The sequence below is a fragment of the Acanthisitta chloris genome, unplaced genomic scaffold (genome assembly GCF_000695815.1).
Source record: "Acanthisitta chloris isolate BGI_N310 unplaced genomic scaffold, ASM69581v1 scaffold15608, whole genome shotgun sequence".
Classification (NCBI taxonomy): domain Eukaryota; kingdom Metazoa; phylum Chordata; class Aves; order Passeriformes; family Acanthisittidae; genus Acanthisitta; species Acanthisitta chloris.
Window position 1 is genome coordinate 16,173 of NW_008688814.1, and position 19,282 is coordinate 35,454.

General features: G+C 38.6%; 1 protein-coding gene across 1 annotated transcript in view; it reads left to right on the plus strand.

The window, feature by feature from the left end:
• Positions 1-19,282, plus strand: part of USH1C (Usher syndrome 1C (autosomal recessive, severe)) — a 47,171-nt gene that overhangs the window by 12,777 nt on the left and 15,112 nt on the right. Inside the window, exons 8-18 of the mRNA XM_009081178.1 lie at positions 552-646; positions 2,495-2,579; positions 2,677-2,736; positions 3,023-3,079; positions 6,410-6,552; positions 7,163-7,228; positions 10,397-10,521; positions 13,263-13,312; positions 16,079-16,231; positions 16,577-16,693; positions 18,444-18,683. Of these exons, the coding sequence (XP_009079426.1) occupies positions 552-646; positions 2,495-2,579; positions 2,677-2,736; positions 3,023-3,079; positions 6,410-6,552; positions 7,163-7,228; positions 10,397-10,521; positions 13,263-13,312; positions 16,079-16,231; positions 16,577-16,693; positions 18,444-18,683 (1,191 nt within the window). The remainder of the gene's footprint in view (positions 1-551; positions 647-2,494; positions 2,580-2,676; positions 2,737-3,022; positions 3,080-6,409; positions 6,553-7,162; positions 7,229-10,396; positions 10,522-13,262; positions 13,313-16,078; positions 16,232-16,576; positions 16,694-18,443; positions 18,684-19,282) is intronic.

Consider the following 19,282-nt stretch of genomic DNA (forward strand, 5'->3'; position numbering starts at 1 on the left):
ACTTTTGCTTATTAATTGGTACTTTATTTTACTTGAGCTTATTAACTTCTCAGACTGTAGTTCTACTGTATAAATCTTTATCAGATTATTTGGCCTATCTTAGGTATATTAGTGGAGGAATTACAACTTTGAATGTGAGTGACTTCTATGGTTTGCAGCAGTGAAAAGAAATATCATGATTACCATTCTTTTCTTCCTGAAACAAAGTCTTAGACTATCATGTCTTTCTCCAACCCTTTTGTCAGGAAACATCCAAATTATTATTTTGCCATATCACTTTCCTCTAATTTTCCTTCACCCTTTTCTGAAGATGAAGTTTGACTATTTAAATAATCTTCTCCAAATAGATAAGGTCAGTCTTTCACCTCAGCCATGCAGCTCCACTGAAATTGCTCTGCTTCCCATTCATTTCCAGTAAGATAGGACCTTGGAGGAATCTTATCTTGATGTTGGCAGGGTTTCATCCAGGCTACATGAAATTTTATAGTAGTCTTGATATGAATTCAAGACAAACATCTACAGCATTTTTGATCCCTCTACAGGAAGGAAAGGGCAGTGTTGCTGGACTTGCTTCTTCTGGAGGGAGAGAGAGTAAAGAGAAGAAAGTCTTCATGAGCTTGATTGGTACAAAAGGCATGGGATGCAGGTGGGTACATGTTTCTCATTTGATGTAACTGGTTTGTTAAGTGAGACATTCTAGGCAGTTATTTCCATCCTTCACTGATATGATATCAGGAAAATGGAGATCCATGCTGAATCAGGAAGGCTGACTGGAACAGCAGGGTATCTGTGGCACATATTCTGTATTATTAGGCAAAAACATAAATACCTGCCTTAAAAGCTCCATTGTACAACTAGAAAATTTAAATTTAAGAATAAAAGCAGGCTGAAAGTGTCATAATACAAGTTGTCATGGAATTGGATCTTTTAAATGCTTTTAGGTTTTTAAATACTTTCAAATGCTGCTTGGTGACATGGCAAGTTCCAAGACAGTCCACTGTCAGGTTCTCTCTCTGTTTTCTGTGACCCTATTCAGACTTAGATGTCATCACAAAGCAATAGCCAGTTCCTCAAAGTAATGTTGAATTTGCAAGATTTTTTAGAAATATAATTCTGTGGTCCTTGCACTCCTGCCCTTGCGATAGTTATAGAGGTCTTGGGGATAGAAAGGATATTGAAGGATTTTCTTATGTGTTAATGAATATATACTTGTAAAGTTATCAGGGGGATTTGTTTCATGTTATTTGAAGGATGTTAAGGTTTTTAAAAAATTATTTACCAACTTCTATGAACAAAAGTGGTTCAACATCACTTGTTGGATATATAGTCTTCAAAAGCAGTTTCTGTGTTTAGTTGGGCTCAGCTTAGACGGCAACTTAAAGTTTCCAAGCTAGATGTTGGCCTCTGGTTGAAACATCATAGAATCATCAAGGTTGGAGGAGACCTCTTAAGATCATCAAATACAGCCATTAACCTGCCACTCTGCTCTAACCCCTAAATCAAATACTTCAGCGCCAGATTCAGACAACTCTTAAACTCTCCCAGGGATGGCAACTCCACCACCTCCCTGGGCAACCTATTCCAGTGCCTGAACACCCTAACAGAGAAAACATTTTTCCTAACATCTAATCTGACTCTCCCCTGTCTCAGCTTATGGCCATTCCCACTAGTCTTCTCTTTGCAGCCATGGCAGGAGAGACCATCCCCCACCTCTCTACAGCCTCTTTCAGGTAGTTGTAGAGAGCCATGAGGTCACCCCTGAGCCTCTTCTCAAGGCTAAATGAACTCAACTCCCTCAGCCCTTCCTCATGTGTTCTGGACCTTTTCTGACCTCGTTGCCCTTGACTGGACTCACTCCAGTGCCTCAATGTCCTTTTTAAAGTGAGGGACCCAAAATCGAACACAGCACTGAGGTGTGACTTCACCAGTGCTGAGTACAGGGGGATGATCACTGCCCTAGTCCTTCTGCCACACTGTTCTTGATCCAGTCCAAGATGCTGTTGGTCTTCTTGGCCACCTGTGCACACTGTTGGCTCGTATTAAGTCAGCTGGCAACCATCCTTCTTTCTTCTAATAAGTAATCCTAAAAAATAAAATTGTTTTATACATGGAGTATACTGCAGTTCAGTGAGTAAATGTGCAAGAAGTAGTAATTCTTCATAGTGTTACTTGCTTGCTTTAAAATGTTATTCGTGTCCCAGTCCCTTAGACAGTGTAGCAGGGTATACTATGTTAGTTTCGACATCTAAGGCAAAATCCAGAAGCTTGAATATTTTTGTTTTAGCTTTTTCTTCAATCAGTTTTGTGGTGTAAAGAATAGAAAAGTAGGATGATAAGCATTGTGTGTATACTTGCACATTTTGATGTTTCAGAGTAGGCTAATAGCTTAACTATTATTTAATCAAAAACCAATTATGAGAAAAGAACTAAAACTATTCACTGTATTTTTCTGTACTTATTATTCTATACATATTTGGGTTTTTTATATTACCAGTATTTCCAGTGGTCCAACACAAAAACCAGGAATTTTTATCAGCAATGTTAAGCCGGGTTCTCTTTCAGCAGAGGTTGGCTTAGAGGTAAGTATGCCACCTTCAAGGTAGGTACCACAGGGTACCACATTTAATATATGTACTACCTTAGCTTCTGTACTAAAACTTGTGTTAACTTCTTTAGGTTGGTGATCAGATTGTTGAGGTAAATGGAGTGGACTTTTCTAATGTGGATCATAAAGAGGTAAGATCACGTAATTTTAATTCCCTGAATTTCTGGTTGTCAGCTTATTAAACATCTGTCTGATTTTCCTGGCTACAAAAAAAAAAAAAGATAAGTTTTGATACTGGCCTCCTTAAGAGGTTCTGTATTGAAGCTGGGAATTTGGAACTTTGCATACCTACCACCCTATTTAGCTCAGGTAAGGCTTCTGGATATTCCAGCCTTGGCAACCAGCATCTTTCGTCCTATATATACAGGCCTTTGAGTACTTCCTTTGGACTGATTTTTGTTCTGTTTTAATTTGCAGGCTGTCAGAGTGCTCAAAAGCAGTCGTACTTTGACTATCTCTGTGGTAGCTGGCGCTGTAAGTATTATATCTGTAAAAGCAGAACATTTGTGAAAATTCCTATGTGGGCAAAAAAAATGGGAAAAATATATGGATAAAAACTAAAGCTATATTCCTTTATAAGGTCTAGACCACTAAATTCTCTCAAACCAGGATATGTTTGAGTGGCTTTTGAGTGCTTCATACTATCGAAACTATTCTCAAATAAAATCGTAGAATCATCAAGGTTGGAGGAGACCTCCTAAGATCATCAAGTCCAACCATTAACCAGCCACTGCTGTAACCCCTAAACCATATCCTCCAGACTTGGATTCAGAGGCCTCTTAAAGAATTTCAGGGGTGGTGACTCCACCACCTCCCTGGGCAACCTATTCCAATGCCTGACCACCCTAACAGGTTTCCTAATGTCCAGTCTGTCTCTTCCCTGTCTCACCTCATGGCCATTCCCTCCGTCTAATCTGTCTCTTCCCTGTCTCAACTTATGGCCATTCCCTCTAGTTCTCTCCCTGCAGGCGTGGCAGGAGAGACCATCCCACACCTCTCTACAACCCTCTCTCAGTTAGCTGTGGAGAGCCATGATGTCACCCCCAAGCCTCTTCTCGAATCTAAACAAACCCAACTCCCTCAGCCCTTCCTCACAGGACATGTGTTCTGGATGCTTTCTGAGACTCGTTGCCCTTGGCTGGACTCACTCCAGAGGCTCAGTGTCCTTTTTTAAGTGAGAGGCCCAAAACTGAACACAGCACTCAAGGTGTGACCTCACCAGTGCTGAGTACAGGGGGATGATCACTGCTCTAGTCCTTCTGCCACACTGTTCTTGATCCAGGCCAAGATGCTGTTGGTCGTCTTGGCCACCTGTGCACACTGTTGGCTCATGTCAAGCTGCTGCCACCAGTACTCCCCAGTCCCTTTCTGATGACCAAATAGAACAGTTTCATGATTGTGGGCCGATTCAAAACCATTCCTTTTGCAAGGAACAGAAATTAATTTCATTTTAGTGGCTTCTCGTGTTTGAGAGCTTCTGTTCTAGTAGATATCTGCTTCTGCTGAAACATGAAAGGTGAATTGGAGTCAAATAATTTTTCATCCTGAATAGTTGATGTCTGAGTCATATTCCAAATGAATTCCTTTTGTAATTGTTCCTCTGATTTTTTAGTGTATCAACACACTGAAAATTTTTCAATTTTTCATTTCCACTCTTCAGCTGAAATTAATTACATCTTCCCTCTGACTTCAGTGTGACTTTCAATAAATGTTTTAATGTTTTTATTGCTTTCATCCTTCTTATAGCAAAGTGACTGCTTATATACAAAAGGATAATCATGTTCCGTAAACTAATCGAAGACGGTGTTTTCTAATTGCTTTGCAACTGAATTAAGTTGGAAAAAATATGTAACAAATCACTTCAGCTGCTTCCCAAGGGCTCATGTATACTGTGCAGCTACATTAAGGAATCAGTGTTTTATTTAGACTACTCTTACAGTAACAAAAGATTCTGTTGTCCAACATTATAGAGAATGTTTAAACAAATGCTGCAGACTAGTTGATTAAGCTTCAGATCATCATTTAATCCTAAGGACTTAGTTTCAACTCCCAGATATGTTACCAACTGTTAGAAAATATGAGATCTACTCCAGTATGCATCACTGGGATTGTATCCTTAAAATGGCAAATTGCTGTTATGGAACTCTTCTGTTCCACACTACTTCACCTTGCATGTCTCTCCTTTCCTCAGTATGCATCATTATACTGAAGAAGAGATAGCAAAAGGAAACAGGTTCCCTGCTTCTGGTTTTTGTAAGCAAAGACCATGGGGCAAAGGCATTCTTCAGTGCCTGGTTTTGTTTCATCTGTCTATTTTGAACCTTAGGGACATGAAAACTCCTGCCAAAATTAATATGGGTTTGTGATTTCAGAAATGAATATTAATGTTATCAAAGTGTTCCATGTATAGCATTGTGTAAGTATCTTTCTTGAATAGAAAATAGTGCTGGTGTCTTAACTGCAAAGCAAATGAACCAGGAACAAAACCAACACTTCAGCTATACAGTGTTTTGGTAATGTCTATATTCCCTGAATTTGTGTTCTCTGAAAGATGGTACATTTCTGCAGTAGCCAAGCATAAGAGCATTAAAACACAGTAACTGTATAGTTGTCTTTACACTGGGAATTTCTCCAAGTGTTGTACTCTGGCATTTCATTGCTCAGATTTCCAGAAAGTATAACGAAGTTTTTTCTGGGTGACACACTGAGCCTGTATTTGGCATGACCCTGAAATGCTAGGGTCTGAAATGCTAGGGCCTGAACAATAGGCCCAAACCAGAGTTGACTTATGCATGAATCCTGTATTCCTTGTGAACAGTGCTCCTTTGTGTTAGTTAATTAGACCACTTCATGTGGAACATAGATGCAGATAACCTTTGCTTAGGCTGTATACCTGTCATGGGCCATGCTGCCTGGAAGATACCTTATAGATGACCCTTGTATAGGCTATATATCTGCCCAAGGCCATGGTGCCTTCTGTAAAATATCTCATATTTTGGTACTGGTTATATAATTGCCCATGAAGTGTTGCCAAGGTCATGTCCTGTCTATAATCTATCTCAGGAAACTCCACCACCCATGTCCTGGGCTCTGGCCAAGCCCCGTCCTCGGTTGGTTGGAGGGGAGAACCACCAGGTATTATCCGTACAAACAACAAGAAACTGCAAGTTATTTTTTTGCTTGCTAATTTGGCCTATAAAAGCTGGACCCACTTGCAGTGATTTTAGACAGCTCAGCTATGAGTGGACACAGTGTGTAGGACTTCCCAATTGCTGGGAAAGGCTCTCCAAACCCTCACTGCAACCAGGGGCTCCCCAGCGACTGCAGATCTGGATGATGATAAAGTATTAGGGCAATTGGTAATATATCTCTCTTAATCACTGTTCTTTCCTGTATATAGTAATAATTTGGTGCATTAACCTTATATGTAAATATATTATTCATTTTTCTAGTATCTTAAAACACCAGTAGTAAAATAAGTCTATTCTTTTTGTTGGTGTCTGGGTCATTTCTGTTGCCTCCATCAACTGGCAGAACAAACCCCTACACTGCTGTTGCTGTCTTTAGTAGTTGAATTCCTCCTCTGAAGTGTTTAGCACATCCTAACTTTGGGCTGAAATTGGACTAGCTCTTTGGAGTGAAGTGGTCAGGTCTTTCAGGGTCTTTCAAAATGCATTACTCAGAAAAAGTGACATGAGGAAATTGCAGATGTGCTAGTATGTGATTGGTTTTGAATTATTTCCTAAAAGAGCTATGTTTATGAGACTCTTTTCTCATTGATTTGGGTTGTGGTTTTGATTGCAGGGAAAGGAGCTGTTCATGACAGAAGAAGAAAGGCAAAGAGAAGCACGTTTCCGTGAGCTAGAGCGCCAGGAGTTAATGCACCAGAAGCGGCTTGCCCTGGAGACTAACAAAATCATCAAAGAGCAGCAGGAGAAAGAGAGATTGTAAGGACTCTATATAGGACAGTCTGAAAAATTTGGAGAGGGCATGGAAGCCAGAAGCACATTATTGTTTCTGTGACACTTCTCACAGAAGTGAGAAGATTTTCAACTTAGATTAACTTCATTTTGCTGTTGCAGAGTCTCTGTTGATAAAATCCTTATCCTATGATGCTCTGGGTTTTCAGAGCTGGTATCATTCAAGCCCGTCTTGAGTAGAAGCATCACTTTGCTCCCCAACTCTCATACCCCTGTGATTCAGTGTGATATTATGTTCCTGATGATATTCCCTTATCCTGTATTTTTAGCAGGGCAGTTACAAATTTTATAATCTTAAAATAGCACACTAGGGAACTGTCTCAGAAAGAGATGGTACCTTAAAAAATTTAAATAGATGATATGCCCTTATTATCCAGATGGTCAGGAATATCCTCAGCTTTCCTATGGAAGGATATTGAACCCTTGGTATCTTAAGGATGACTTTTAAAAAAGAGCATTTTTCCTCAATATATGTTTACTGTCTCTGTCTTGCTGACTGTATGCTCACTCACTTTGTTCAAGTTCTTAATCAAAAAATGCTATTTTTAGTATGGTGTCCTAAATCCTTTTATTATAGAAGAAAACTGGAGATTTCCCAGAAGGCTGCAGAGGAAGAAGAGAGATATCGCAGAGAAATAGAGCAGTAAGTAAAAACCGTACTTAGGCAAAATGCCACCTGAAAGAGAGTTCTTGTATATTAGACCTGGCTGAAAACATTGTGCACTTTCCTTTCTAATAAAATCGTGTAACATTTCCATTTAGTTCAATGTATCTGGCTGAAAACATTGTGCACGTTCCTTTCTAATAAAATTGTGTAACATTTCCATTTAGTTCAATGTAGGCTCCAGTACATATCAGTAAGTACACCACAGTTACAGAAACTGATCTGAAAATCGACACCTGGAATACATGAGGCTTATGATGATAATTCAATATAAAGTTGAAGTTGAGCACTTATTTTTTAAAAATATGTCATGAATATAGAGAGAAACTTAATATTGAGGAAGTTATGTATCTAGGAACTTGTTCACTCTGTTATTCCTGAACCACAATATTTAATTCTAGCAGAAAGAAAATTAGTACTGCAAAGAAATGGTTTGAGGAAGAAACAGAAAAGAATAACTAAAGAGTTAGAAAACATACATATATTTGGAGGCTCAATGACATATCCTCTTACCTTATATTTTAAAAATCCAAAACAAAACACAGGTAGTTTGCTCATGATATGTAAGAGGGTACACAATGTAGAATTCTAATTGCCTTTTCAGTCCATCAGACAGTTCTGAAAACCAAAGCTGTGTAGAGTTAGACTAAAATAAGGTCGATGTGTGATGTTAATTGTCTTGAGTAGAAATTTTGGTCATCATAAATTTTAAGTAGGCTTTTGCTTTTTCTAAAGTGAGAATTAAGTAAAACTGACACCAAAAGCAGGAAGTCCTATAACCTATTTTATTCAGGAATTCTGATGCTTATTATCACAGTCTTTTCTGGTTTTAAAAAGTTGTGATTCTAGGAACAAGACACAAAGATTGCATCATAATAAAGTCAGCACCATATTTGTAACTTAAACATTGTTTTATATTTGGAAGTTCGAAATTTAACCACTATTACATATTGTTGTGTTCCCAGTAACTAATTTCCCATCTAAATGACTTTGGGAAATTGCATGAAAGAAGTTTAAATTGCACTTTGATGCACTTTGATGCAGCCTTTTAGAGCAAAGATTGACCCTGAAGTCTTCAGGTTTTTATCTTTGGCACACTGAACGGTTTTTAATTCATATTCATTCACTGAAGTCCCTTTTCATGTATCTGGATTAGCTAAAACTTTCTGACAGAAAAAGAGCAGGGATTTCTGAATCTGTAAGCTGCCCTGTATTAGCTAAAACTTTCTGATAGAAAAAAAGCAGGGATTTCTGAATCTGTAAGCTGCAAAAAGTCATGCAGTGGGTTCTAGTGCAGCACATGGATGAATTCTTACACATTTCCCTTTTATAATTCCTGGGGAAATGATAACATCTTGTTCTTTATTGTGGTCTACTATAGAAATCCCTGCAATAGCCAAAAGCTGCTGTAAAAGCAGGCCATCACAGGTGAAGAATGATTCCATTCCCCAAGTCCAGATTGCCTGTTATAATGGATATCTGCAGTGTTCTGCTGAATGAACTGCATGTTTACTCAGGGAGGGCTTTCATGATGAGGCTGCCTCAGGGCTGCTTACTGTAAAGTCTAGCACGTCTTTATACTTCCTTGTGTAATTTTCAAGTGCTAGGCTGCTTACTGTAAAGTCTAGATTGTCTTCATACTTCCTTGTGTAATTTTCAAGTGCTGCTCAGGCACTGTTAAGCTTTTCCATATTACAGTCCAAACTGTTAAGTCAGTGTCAATCTCCTAGATAAGGAGGAGGGAGAATGGTTGTAGAGGAACTCGGATGAAATCTAAAATTGACATTTAAAAAGCAATTGCAGCAGACAATTACACTAGAAAATAATGCTGTTCTGCATTAACAGTTTGTGAGGATCACCTTTGGCTTCCTTTTAAAGGTCCTTTCTGTAGGAATTCCTTGTATACAGTCGCTATGTCCTTTTTCAGTAACCTACACACATTTTAGGAAAAATTTTCAAATGTGCCTAAATGGCAGAGGTTTGTAGCTCTGTGTACTGTAAGTTACATTGTAGCCTCTTGTATTTTAATTAAAATGAAATGTCAGAGCTTTCTGTCCATTGTTCCCTGCTATTTACTGTGCTTCCAAATTTAAATTCTGAACTCAGCTACAGATGTAAGAGTGCTTTGACCTCATGAGAATATTTTTTCAATTTACTTTAACTAATTTAGAGATGCAAAAGATAATCCAAGTATAAATAGCATCATATATATCTAGGACCTGGTAAATTTTGGCACCATATATCAGTTTACCAGTTCAAGAGCAGCTATAGTCAAGAATAGATCTTGGATCACTTCAGGCACCATATATGAACCTACAGTCTGTTAGGTTATATGGCACTTCTGTTGTGACCTACTTGGTATTTGCTGAATTTTCATTTGAAATGTCCTCTTTTTTTGTGATCATGGTTCCATTCTAGGTGTCTTCTAGGTAAATTGCTTGTTTTGCAAGCTCCTTTGTCCTGAAGTGCGACGCTCTCTCTGCCTCTCTCTTTTTCTGACCCTCTATTCCCCTGTCTTCTTTCATTTTTCTTTTTATCCCCCCTAGAATACTGAATTTAATATGCTTAATGTTTCAACAGTATTTAGTTCTTTGGGGAACTTGTTAGTGCAACCTAGGGTTAGGTGTTTAGGAACCAGTCATCAAAAGGGATATAAGATCTAGAAAGAAGACACACTTTCTAGGTATAATTTACCATTGTAACATCTGATTTAGGCATGTGGCAGATGTTCTGTCACTCAGTGTTTTTGTTAAAACTGACTGTTTTTCTAACAGGCATTTCTCAGTTCTAAGAGTGAAAAATTACTACGTGAGAAATGATTTTTGGCTTCAGTCAAGGTCACAGTACTGTAGTGTATCACTCTGGGCTTAGTATCTGTGCAGGTGTTTGTATAACTGGCCTTAAAAGTCTCAAGTAAGAATACTGTTACTTATATTAGTAAGTACATTAGTACATTAGTAGTTACATTAGTCAGTTACATTTTATTTTTCAGATTAACTCAGTAACTTAGTAAATGAAACAGACTGATGAAAGGAATTTGGTTTGGGGGAAGGAGCAGTTTATTACCCTTTAATATAAAGAGAAAAACCAAACATACTGAGCATTAAATAACTGTAATGAATATGCTGTTGGGTTTTTTTCGTATAGGATAACGGCAGAGGAAGAGAAATATAAGAAGGAGTGGGAAGAAGACTGGGGTCCTAAAGAACCACCCAAATCTCTAAAAGCTGCAACTGCAGATGTACACTCTGCCCCTCGTTCTAAACACAAAAGTAAGTCATTGATTTCAACCTGCCTCTTTGCTATTTGCTTAAGACACATCACTGAGCTGTATGGAATATATCACCAGTTTGTGTCCAAGGCAAGCTAGCTATGACCTGGTTATTTTCAGAAGGCTGGAAGCAGACAACAAATTAATTTAATGGCTCTTTTTTAACAGGTACCTATCTTGCAAAATCTACATCCACTTAAATAGTCATGGTTTTTAACAAGCAGCAGCAGCAGGAAACAGAAATAAATAAAGCCCACCAAGAAAATGTCTGAGGTGTCAACCCCTTTAGCTTGGATTTTGGTGCATTGTTCTCCATGTTGTTTCTGTTCAGTATTTTGCCTGTCAGCCTTTTCACAGTTTGGGTTGGAAGGGACTTTAAAGATCATCTAGTTCCAAACCTCCTGCCATGGGCAGGGACACCTTTCCCTAGACCAGGTTTCTCAAAGCCTCATCCAGCCTGGCCTGGAACACTTTCAGGGATGGCACAGCCACAACTTCTGGGCAACCTGTTCCAGTTTCTCACCACCCACACAGTAAGAATTGCTTCCTAATATCCAGTCTAAATCTATCCTCTTTTAGTTTAAAACTATTCCTGCTTGTCCTATCACTACATGCTTCTTTTAAAAGTCCCTTTCCAGCTTTCTGGTAGGCCCCTTTATGTACTGAGAGGCTGCTAGAAGGTCTCCATGTAACCTTCTCTTCTCCAAGCTGAACAACCCCAACCCTTTGCTCATAGGAGAGGTGCTCCAGCCCTGTGATCATCTTTGTGGCCTCCTCTGGACCTGCTTCAGTAGGTTCACATCCTTCTTATGTTGAAGGTCCCAGGGCTGGACATACTATTCCAAGTGGGGTCTCACAAGAGCAGAGTAGAAGGGTAGAATCACTCTCTCGACCTGCTGGCCACACTTCTTTTGATGCAGCCCAGGATACCAGTGGCTGGCTGGGCTGAGAGCTCACTTGGCCAGGTAATGTTCAGCTTCTCATCCACCAGCACCCCCAAGTCTTTTTCCTCAGGGATGCTCTCAATCCATTCCCTGCCCCACCTGCATTTGTGCTTGGGATTGCCCTGATCCACATGCAGGACCTTGCACTTGGCGATGTTGAACTTTGAGGTACACATGGGGCCACCTCTCCAGCCTGTCAAGGTCCCTCTGTATGGTATCTCTTCCCCTTCCAGCATGTGGACCCAAAAGTTGATTTGATATCAGTGGGCACTCTGCTTCAGAATTAGCTGAGAGACTGAGGAGGTTCTGTTTGTACACTGCAGCTTTCCCACAAAGAACTCCCCAAAGTGTAAGTCTGACTTAATGGCCTAGAGGAATTTAGGACCATTGGTGCTTAGTTGGCAGTTAAGAAGCTAAATTGGAAACTACAGATTGTATGTGGAGAGTGTACTAAAATTGTATTGTACAAAAAAAAGTGGAAAATGCTTGTTGTGTAATTTATAGAAGTCCTGGATCAATTCCTAACCCAACTATGTTATTTTTTGTGTGACATTGGGGAAGTCACTTAACTTTTCATAGGCAAGACACTGAGATGGGGAAATGTTTCTACTGAAATCATCTCTTATCCATTTACTTTCCTGATTCTTCCAGATAGTATTTTTTCTGTGTAGCATTTCCCTCAGTGCCAGTGCAATAGAAGGCTGATATTTCTATTTGAAGCCACATATCCCAGAACTAATGATGGCTTAATTACAGTATAAGCCACCTACCTCTGCAGGCTTCCTTTCATCACAGAATAGACTAATTGTCCACATGCAGATTCTAACTGCTCTTCAGGATTGGAGAAGGTTGGAAATTGATTTGATTTAAGCAGGACCTTGCTAACTACATTTTATTTCACAGAAACTTCACACATTGCTGATCTCTTTTTCATTTCATAGGAACCTCCCATTAGACTGTCACTTCTGTCTTCTCATTTCTTTCCTCCTTTCTTTAGTAGATTTAGAAGGAGTTGCACACAACCAACTTGAAACAGATGACATGGATGAAGTGATCATGAAACAAGACAAACAGGTTTGCCACTCAGCCTCAACTTCCTATCCTGACTCAGATTCTTCCTGTGTTTCACTTCCTCCTGACAGTCAGCCTTGACACTGAACTGACCATTTGGGTTTTCTAGGGCTAATGTGTAGTCCTTTGGTAAATGATCAAGGGTTTTGACACTGCTGCTGTTGTTGCTTTCTAAAGATACCCCGATACGAATTCTAACAATCCTACAAATTATATTGAGAGCTCTCTGTGTTATCAGTGTTTCTTGTATAAAATTATGGCAACAGATTTTGTATGCTTTTACTTAGCAATATTTTTTTTAATATTTATGCACTTGGCTTCAGATATTTTGTCCTAGGAAATGGAATTTTTCTTGTCTCCTCAAATGTCAGTGTTCTGCCATAAGCTTGAATGAGTTTGAATACCTGTTTCATTTTAAGGCGGCTTGTTTAAACTACTGTACAGTAGGACTGTGACCACAGAAATCTTAGCATTGCATATGTCTGTATGAAAATTACTTGTTGCATTTGCTTTGTTTGACATTACATCTGTGTCAGGGGAACCTATAACTAAATCTACTAGCAAAACTTACCAAGAAGCTGACTAAGAACTTGTCATAATATCCAAACTTTGGTGTTGCGCCTTCAAATAAATTTTCATCAGGTACATGTATCAGTGTGGATTGATCTGAATATGAACCATTCCTTGGCTTTTCTTCAAAAACCAACTTTTCCTTTACCTTTTGTAGCTTTTGGATGGTTTTATCGGTATGATGGAAAATTTCCCACAATCCGTAAGGTACAAAGTTTGATGTGTAAATTTGATTGCTGTGTATTTGAATTTGAATTCCTTGTTTTTCTTCTTCTCCTAGACATTTTTTGTAGTAAAATGCTTCTCGTTTTAATGTGTGCACAAATTACCATGTGTTTGGGATGCATGTGTCTAGGAGTTTGCCCATTTAAATACTTTAGACTTTCAAGTTCTGCCAGCTGCAGTGGGAATTGTATGTCAATACTTTGCAGAAGGTGTTTGTTACAGGGGATCAGTGCATGTCTTCATGTTCTCCAAAAGTCTTCAGAATAATGTATGTATAAATAAACCCAATGCAGTACAGAGACAAATATTCAGTGGGAACCAAGTCTGCAGTTCCCAGTTATACCTTTGCAAATCTGTCAGTCAGGAGAGCTGGAGGCAAAAGGCTTTTAGGCATGTACATCATAGTAAATGAGCAAAAACACATTTCACCTTTAGCTTGATAAAATACTTTTCTGTCTGTAGACTTGCTGCTAAAGTATTGCAATTTCAATTTATCAGCATTTCAAATATTTTATTCTTGCTGTTGCTTTATTCTCTTTATTTCATTCGATGTATATTGGCCATATTATAGGGGGTTTGCAGTTGTGTTGTGTGCTTTGGTGGTGAGTCTCTTTGGTGATTCACTGTGGTGGAAGTGTCATGAAGATTCTGTGTGTCTGTTTTCAGAGGAGGTTAGGATTGTGTGACAGATGAAGTACTTTTGTCACCATTTAGGACTATTAATTTAACCTTCTGTGTGGTCAGTACCTGACACTGATACCATTTTGTACTGCTGGTGAGTGTAAATCATCATGACTTTGTAACCTGTGGGAAAGCCATTACAGAGGGATTTCTGTCTGAAAGCTGTAAATACTTGTTATGAAAACTCAGTCTCTTCACACAAATAGGTGATCTTTTATATTGTTGCTGACAAATATAGTTTACAGTGTCCAAATACCTTTCCATATAGTAACAAAGATCTTACCCAGTTTCTGTTGAACTGTACCACACAGTGTGCACTAGAAGTTTGTAAAGCTGTATTTTTATTCTTTTGCTTTTAGAAATAATTTTACATCTGGATCACACTCCAAATTGTTAATAATTTTTTTGTGTTGTTTCAAAAACAAAATTTTACTCTGTGCTAAAAATGTCTACAATAGGAAGTAACTGAATCCATGGGGAAAATGGGTGGAAAGGATGAATCATCCTGTTGTATCTGAAGGCAGTGAATGTAGCTCAGATAGTATGATGTATGTTCACCTTCTGGAAGATTTTGGCATGTGTGCTGCTTAGTGTGCCTTTGAACTCAGTAGTTTTTCAAATGTTGATATCTAGCAGGTTGACCTGACTGATGTTACATTTAGTAGGTGGTACTAAATGTATCTTTTAGGTTTTTAAAGGATAATATCAGCAAGTGTTATTAAGGCAAAAACTAATTTTCCTTGAATAAAACATGCTACTGAATTGGGTTTATGTTAAAACATTAGTGTGAAAAGCTATCTGTTTCTACTTAAATGTTTTTGTCTCCAGTGTTTATGGGGTTTGTTTGTGGTTTTTTACTCTTTTTCCCCCTGCTCCCACACATAACCATGAAGCAGTAGACTGCATCCCACTGACATCACCAGTACAAAGTTCCAATTAACTTGACTGGGAGAACTGGCTTTTGTAGCTGCCAGGGAAAATGTCTGTTTTCCATGGTTTTGTTATCGATATCAATGTGCAAAAGGTGAAAGGAGGACAAATAATGCTATTTAATGTGAAGCAGAGCATGGTGGTTTTGGGAATTCAAAGCATGAAAAGGCAGGAGCTGCTGATGAGGAGCAGAACAAAATCAAACCTGAAGCATAGCCTTTCTCAGCAGTGGCAGTAATTGGCACAAAGTGATCAGCTGCTCCTCTGCTTTATTTTGTCATAAATCAAAGGAGAACATGGGCTTTTCAATATGAACTAGGCCCTACCTTCACCAATGGGAAAGGGTAGCAGAAGTGTGACATCATTAAAGTAGAATAAGGAGCAGGGTGTGTTTCAAAGACAACAGGAACAGAGGCTTCAAAAAGGCTATGTAGCTTTTCCCTTTAGTTGCACTCTGTCTCTAAAATTTTAGAGTTGCTTTGTGCTGTATTAGTTGACTCATCTGAGCAGTTTTATCCAGTGCTTGTAGGAGCTATGTGGCCTTTGTGATGCAGTGTTCTTTCCTGAAAGCAATTCAGTTTCTGCACTGATCTAAGCCTTTCCTTCATAATTGCTCATTTCAGTTTTATTAAGGGATGCAATGCTGGGTTTAGGGCATATGCATGAAGCTGTTTTATGCACAGACTATTCACATCTACCTATACATGAGCATCTGTCATCTGAAAGCACTCAGTTATATAAAAATATGCCAAAGCAGAGAGATGGCAAATCAAAACCGAACCAAAACTGTTTGAATACTCCAAGTTTTGTAGTGGGCCTGTGCCCTAATGTTGTATCTTTGCAGAGGAGCAAAAAAGTTGAACTGTCTGATCTTGTCTATCTTATGTTAATGTGCACAGGCCCTCCAAATTCAAATTTGAATTTCCTGCAAATTGCTGACGAAATAGACTTTAAATTCTCTTGTAAAAGACTATCCCCATACTTGCACAGACTGTAATTAAATTTTCAAGGCAGACACTCATGTACCAAGCTTGAAGTTTGTGATGATTTTAGCTGATGTAAAACTCTGTTTAACTTAAAAAAAAAAAATAAAACCAAACAAACCACCAAAACCTCAAACCCACCAAAACTTCCCAGAAGGGGAAAGAGCAAAAGAAGTCAAAAAGTGACAGTCTGTGTGAACAAAAGAAGAATAAAAAGGAAATGGAGTTTGAGCAAAAACTTGCCAAAGAGAAAGAAGGAATGTTGGAGAGAGAGAAACAACTGAAAATAAATCGTCTTGTGCAAGAGGTATGTCATGTTCTCCTATCAAGTGCAAAACTATATTGAAAGAAAATGAGCTGGATCTTTAGCAGAATTATCTTGTTTTATTATGTCCAAGATGATGAAATTTAAAAAGCTGTTTCACTGCAAAACTTTGTTTCCACATTTGCTTGTTTCCAGTCAGTTTTTGCCCAGCAGTTAATGAGTGTCCATGAATAGTGATGAATTTAATGAAAGACAGCAAAATAGGAAATAATTCTCAAAAGCATAAATATTTTTAAAAGTAGTTTAAATGGAATTTCATACTTCTGGAATATATTTTTATCGTGACCATACCTATAACCTTTCTCATGCACCGATGTTATGGTTAAGGTATCTGAGACAGAACGAGAAGACCTGGAAGAATCAGAAAAGGTGCAGCACTGGGTGGAAAGACTTTGTCAAACACGGTTAGAACAGATTTCCTCTGTGGAGAATGAGTCTCCTGAGGTAAAATTCTGGCATTTCCATATATTGCATGAATTCTAAATCACTCACTAGTCTCATAAAAGCAACAGGTTTATACCAGACAAAAATCTGTCTTTTTCTTTCCCTTTCAGCCTTCATTCTAAGAGAGGGAAAAGTCAGTAATTGATGAATTACAACCTATACCATTTTCTGTTTCTGTATTTTATGAAGATTCAAAAATTATTTTAATTAACTGGTTTTATTTTATCCTTTTAAAGTGTATTATCACCACAAAATTAACAGGTTTATTGCCTCATGAGCAATTTGGGGCATGAGCTAGGTGGAACATGCTATAAATAGCAAATCTGAGACCCAGGCATATTTATTAGTATTTTATAAAAATAAGAACATGATGAGCTCTTGCATGCTTCCTTGTGTTGTTGGGAATAAAGGCACAGGTTAAGAAAATTACAAAAATATAAGAAAGTCCCAAAGAATGGGGTTTGGGTTTGTGCTTTAAATAGTCCCCTTAAATTAGGGGAGTTGCAGATAGTGATTGTAGAGCCTGATTGTTCTAGATGTGGAGTGAGGCTTTCCCACCATCCTGCTGCTCTGGCTGTCTTCCAAGTACAGCTGCTTTCAAGAGGAACACTGCAATCTGCTGAACTCCCGGGGGATCCCCAAGAAATTGCAACCACAAAAGGGACCCTTGGGGAACACTCTCACATGATTTCCTTCAGGTCAACATGGAGCAGCTCTGAAAAAAAGCAGCTGATCTTCAGTTCTTCCTGACCCTAGGCTCAGATCCATGTGGCATTTCAGTCTCTTAAGATGCTGAAATTATTATGCTGAGTTTTCTCTCAATACCTAAACTTGGCTGCTTGTGTTCTGCTAGAACTTTGTCCCCCTTACTTTGTAAAGTAAAAAAGTAACATTACACATTACAAACATGATTGTATTTCCAGAGCTCTACCTGGATTTAAAACAAGCACTCTGTGTATTGTATTTGCTCCATCAATTTTTCTATGACATTATATATAAATGGTCTATTAAAATTTTCTACAAAACTACCCAAGCACTTAAACTCATGTAAACCACAAATCCTGAGTGCTTCTGAGGGGTAAATGCATCTGAACTACAGGCTTGAACTGCTTCTTGGGTACAAGACAATAATAGTTCTGGTGTGGATTAACAGAAATTATTAAATCTCAACCCCCTTGAGGATCTGAATTTCATAGCACACTAGACTTTTTATTTTGATAGCTGCTTAAGCTTAGTTTACTTTCCTGTATTAATGTGTGGTTATGTTTACATGGCTTTAACCCCTTTCCCTTTTTAATGGCATAGAAGTTCAGGGCCTGTCTTTGAATACTTCCTTTCAGATAATCAACTTTGCAAGAAGTAATTCTTGCTTTCTCTTCATAAGAGCTAGAGAGGGTAGAGAGGTGTGTTATCTGCTATTTGTTCTGTGATTTTACCTTCTGAAAATTTCACCTTCTGAAGATTTCATGTTGTTGGGGTTTTCTGGGATTTCTTTTGTCATGCCCTCTACCCCAACAGCCAAGGCTACTGTCACAGTGCTCCTGTTTTTCTTCTTTTTGAACTAGAATTGCAAGGAGTGCTTTTAAAAAGGCTTTCAGAGAAAATGTTCTTGTATATTCCATGTGGGACAAGCCAAGAGCTTCCTGTATAGGAGCAGATAGGCTGAGTGGTGTTCTAGGATTGGCCATTAACTGCTCAGGACTGTTTCAGGCAGAACTGTGAAGCCAGATTTCTGTTCTGTTGCACATAGTTGGCAAGTGGACGTCCTCCTTCTGCCACATCAATGCGGCGTTTTGCCGGTGGCCTGCAGCTTCATACCACAGATCTCGATGATATAAACTTAGATGAAGTTGACAAGCCTAAACAACGCGCACCACCACCTCTGCCACCACCCCCCACTGTTACTCCAGCATCACCACCTCCTCCACTTCCTACCTCAGATGTTCCACCTGCAAGAGGTCCAACCCTGTCGGTAACACCACCTACCCAGGTGACCTCGTGATCTGTTTGGACGCATGAGCCTTTACCATTTCCCTGCTTGCTTCCTCCTCCTGATCCGTCACCCACTTTGCCCACTGGACCTACTCATCTGCCATGTGTAATGTTAAAAGAGGGAATGAGATGGTTTTGTTGTTTGTTAGTAGTGAATGCAGTCCAGAAATAGTTTTATTTTAATATTTTCTAAATTTAGGTCAAGAAGATTCTGCTTTACTCTCTACATACATTGTAACCCAATCACATGCAGGTTTCTTAGGCAGAATGTATCAGGCCTTTATGTAAGCTCTCCAAATTTAACAGAAATTGTTAGTGGGAGCATGGAGGTTATTGAATTTGGACTTGAATGTTTAAAGATTTTTAAAAAAAAGCAATGACACTCAACATATTACATTTGAGAAAAATATTTGTGTAGTCAAAATGACTTGTGACAGTGTTTAAAATAAGTCATCAAATTGCTTTGTTAGAGGAGAAGAGTGGACAAAGAAACTTGGCTGAAAATGACTTGTGAGAGTGTTTTGAATATGTCATCGAATTGCTTTTTTAGGTGAGAAGAGTGGACAAAGACAATTGACTTAAAATCAGGAGCTCAAA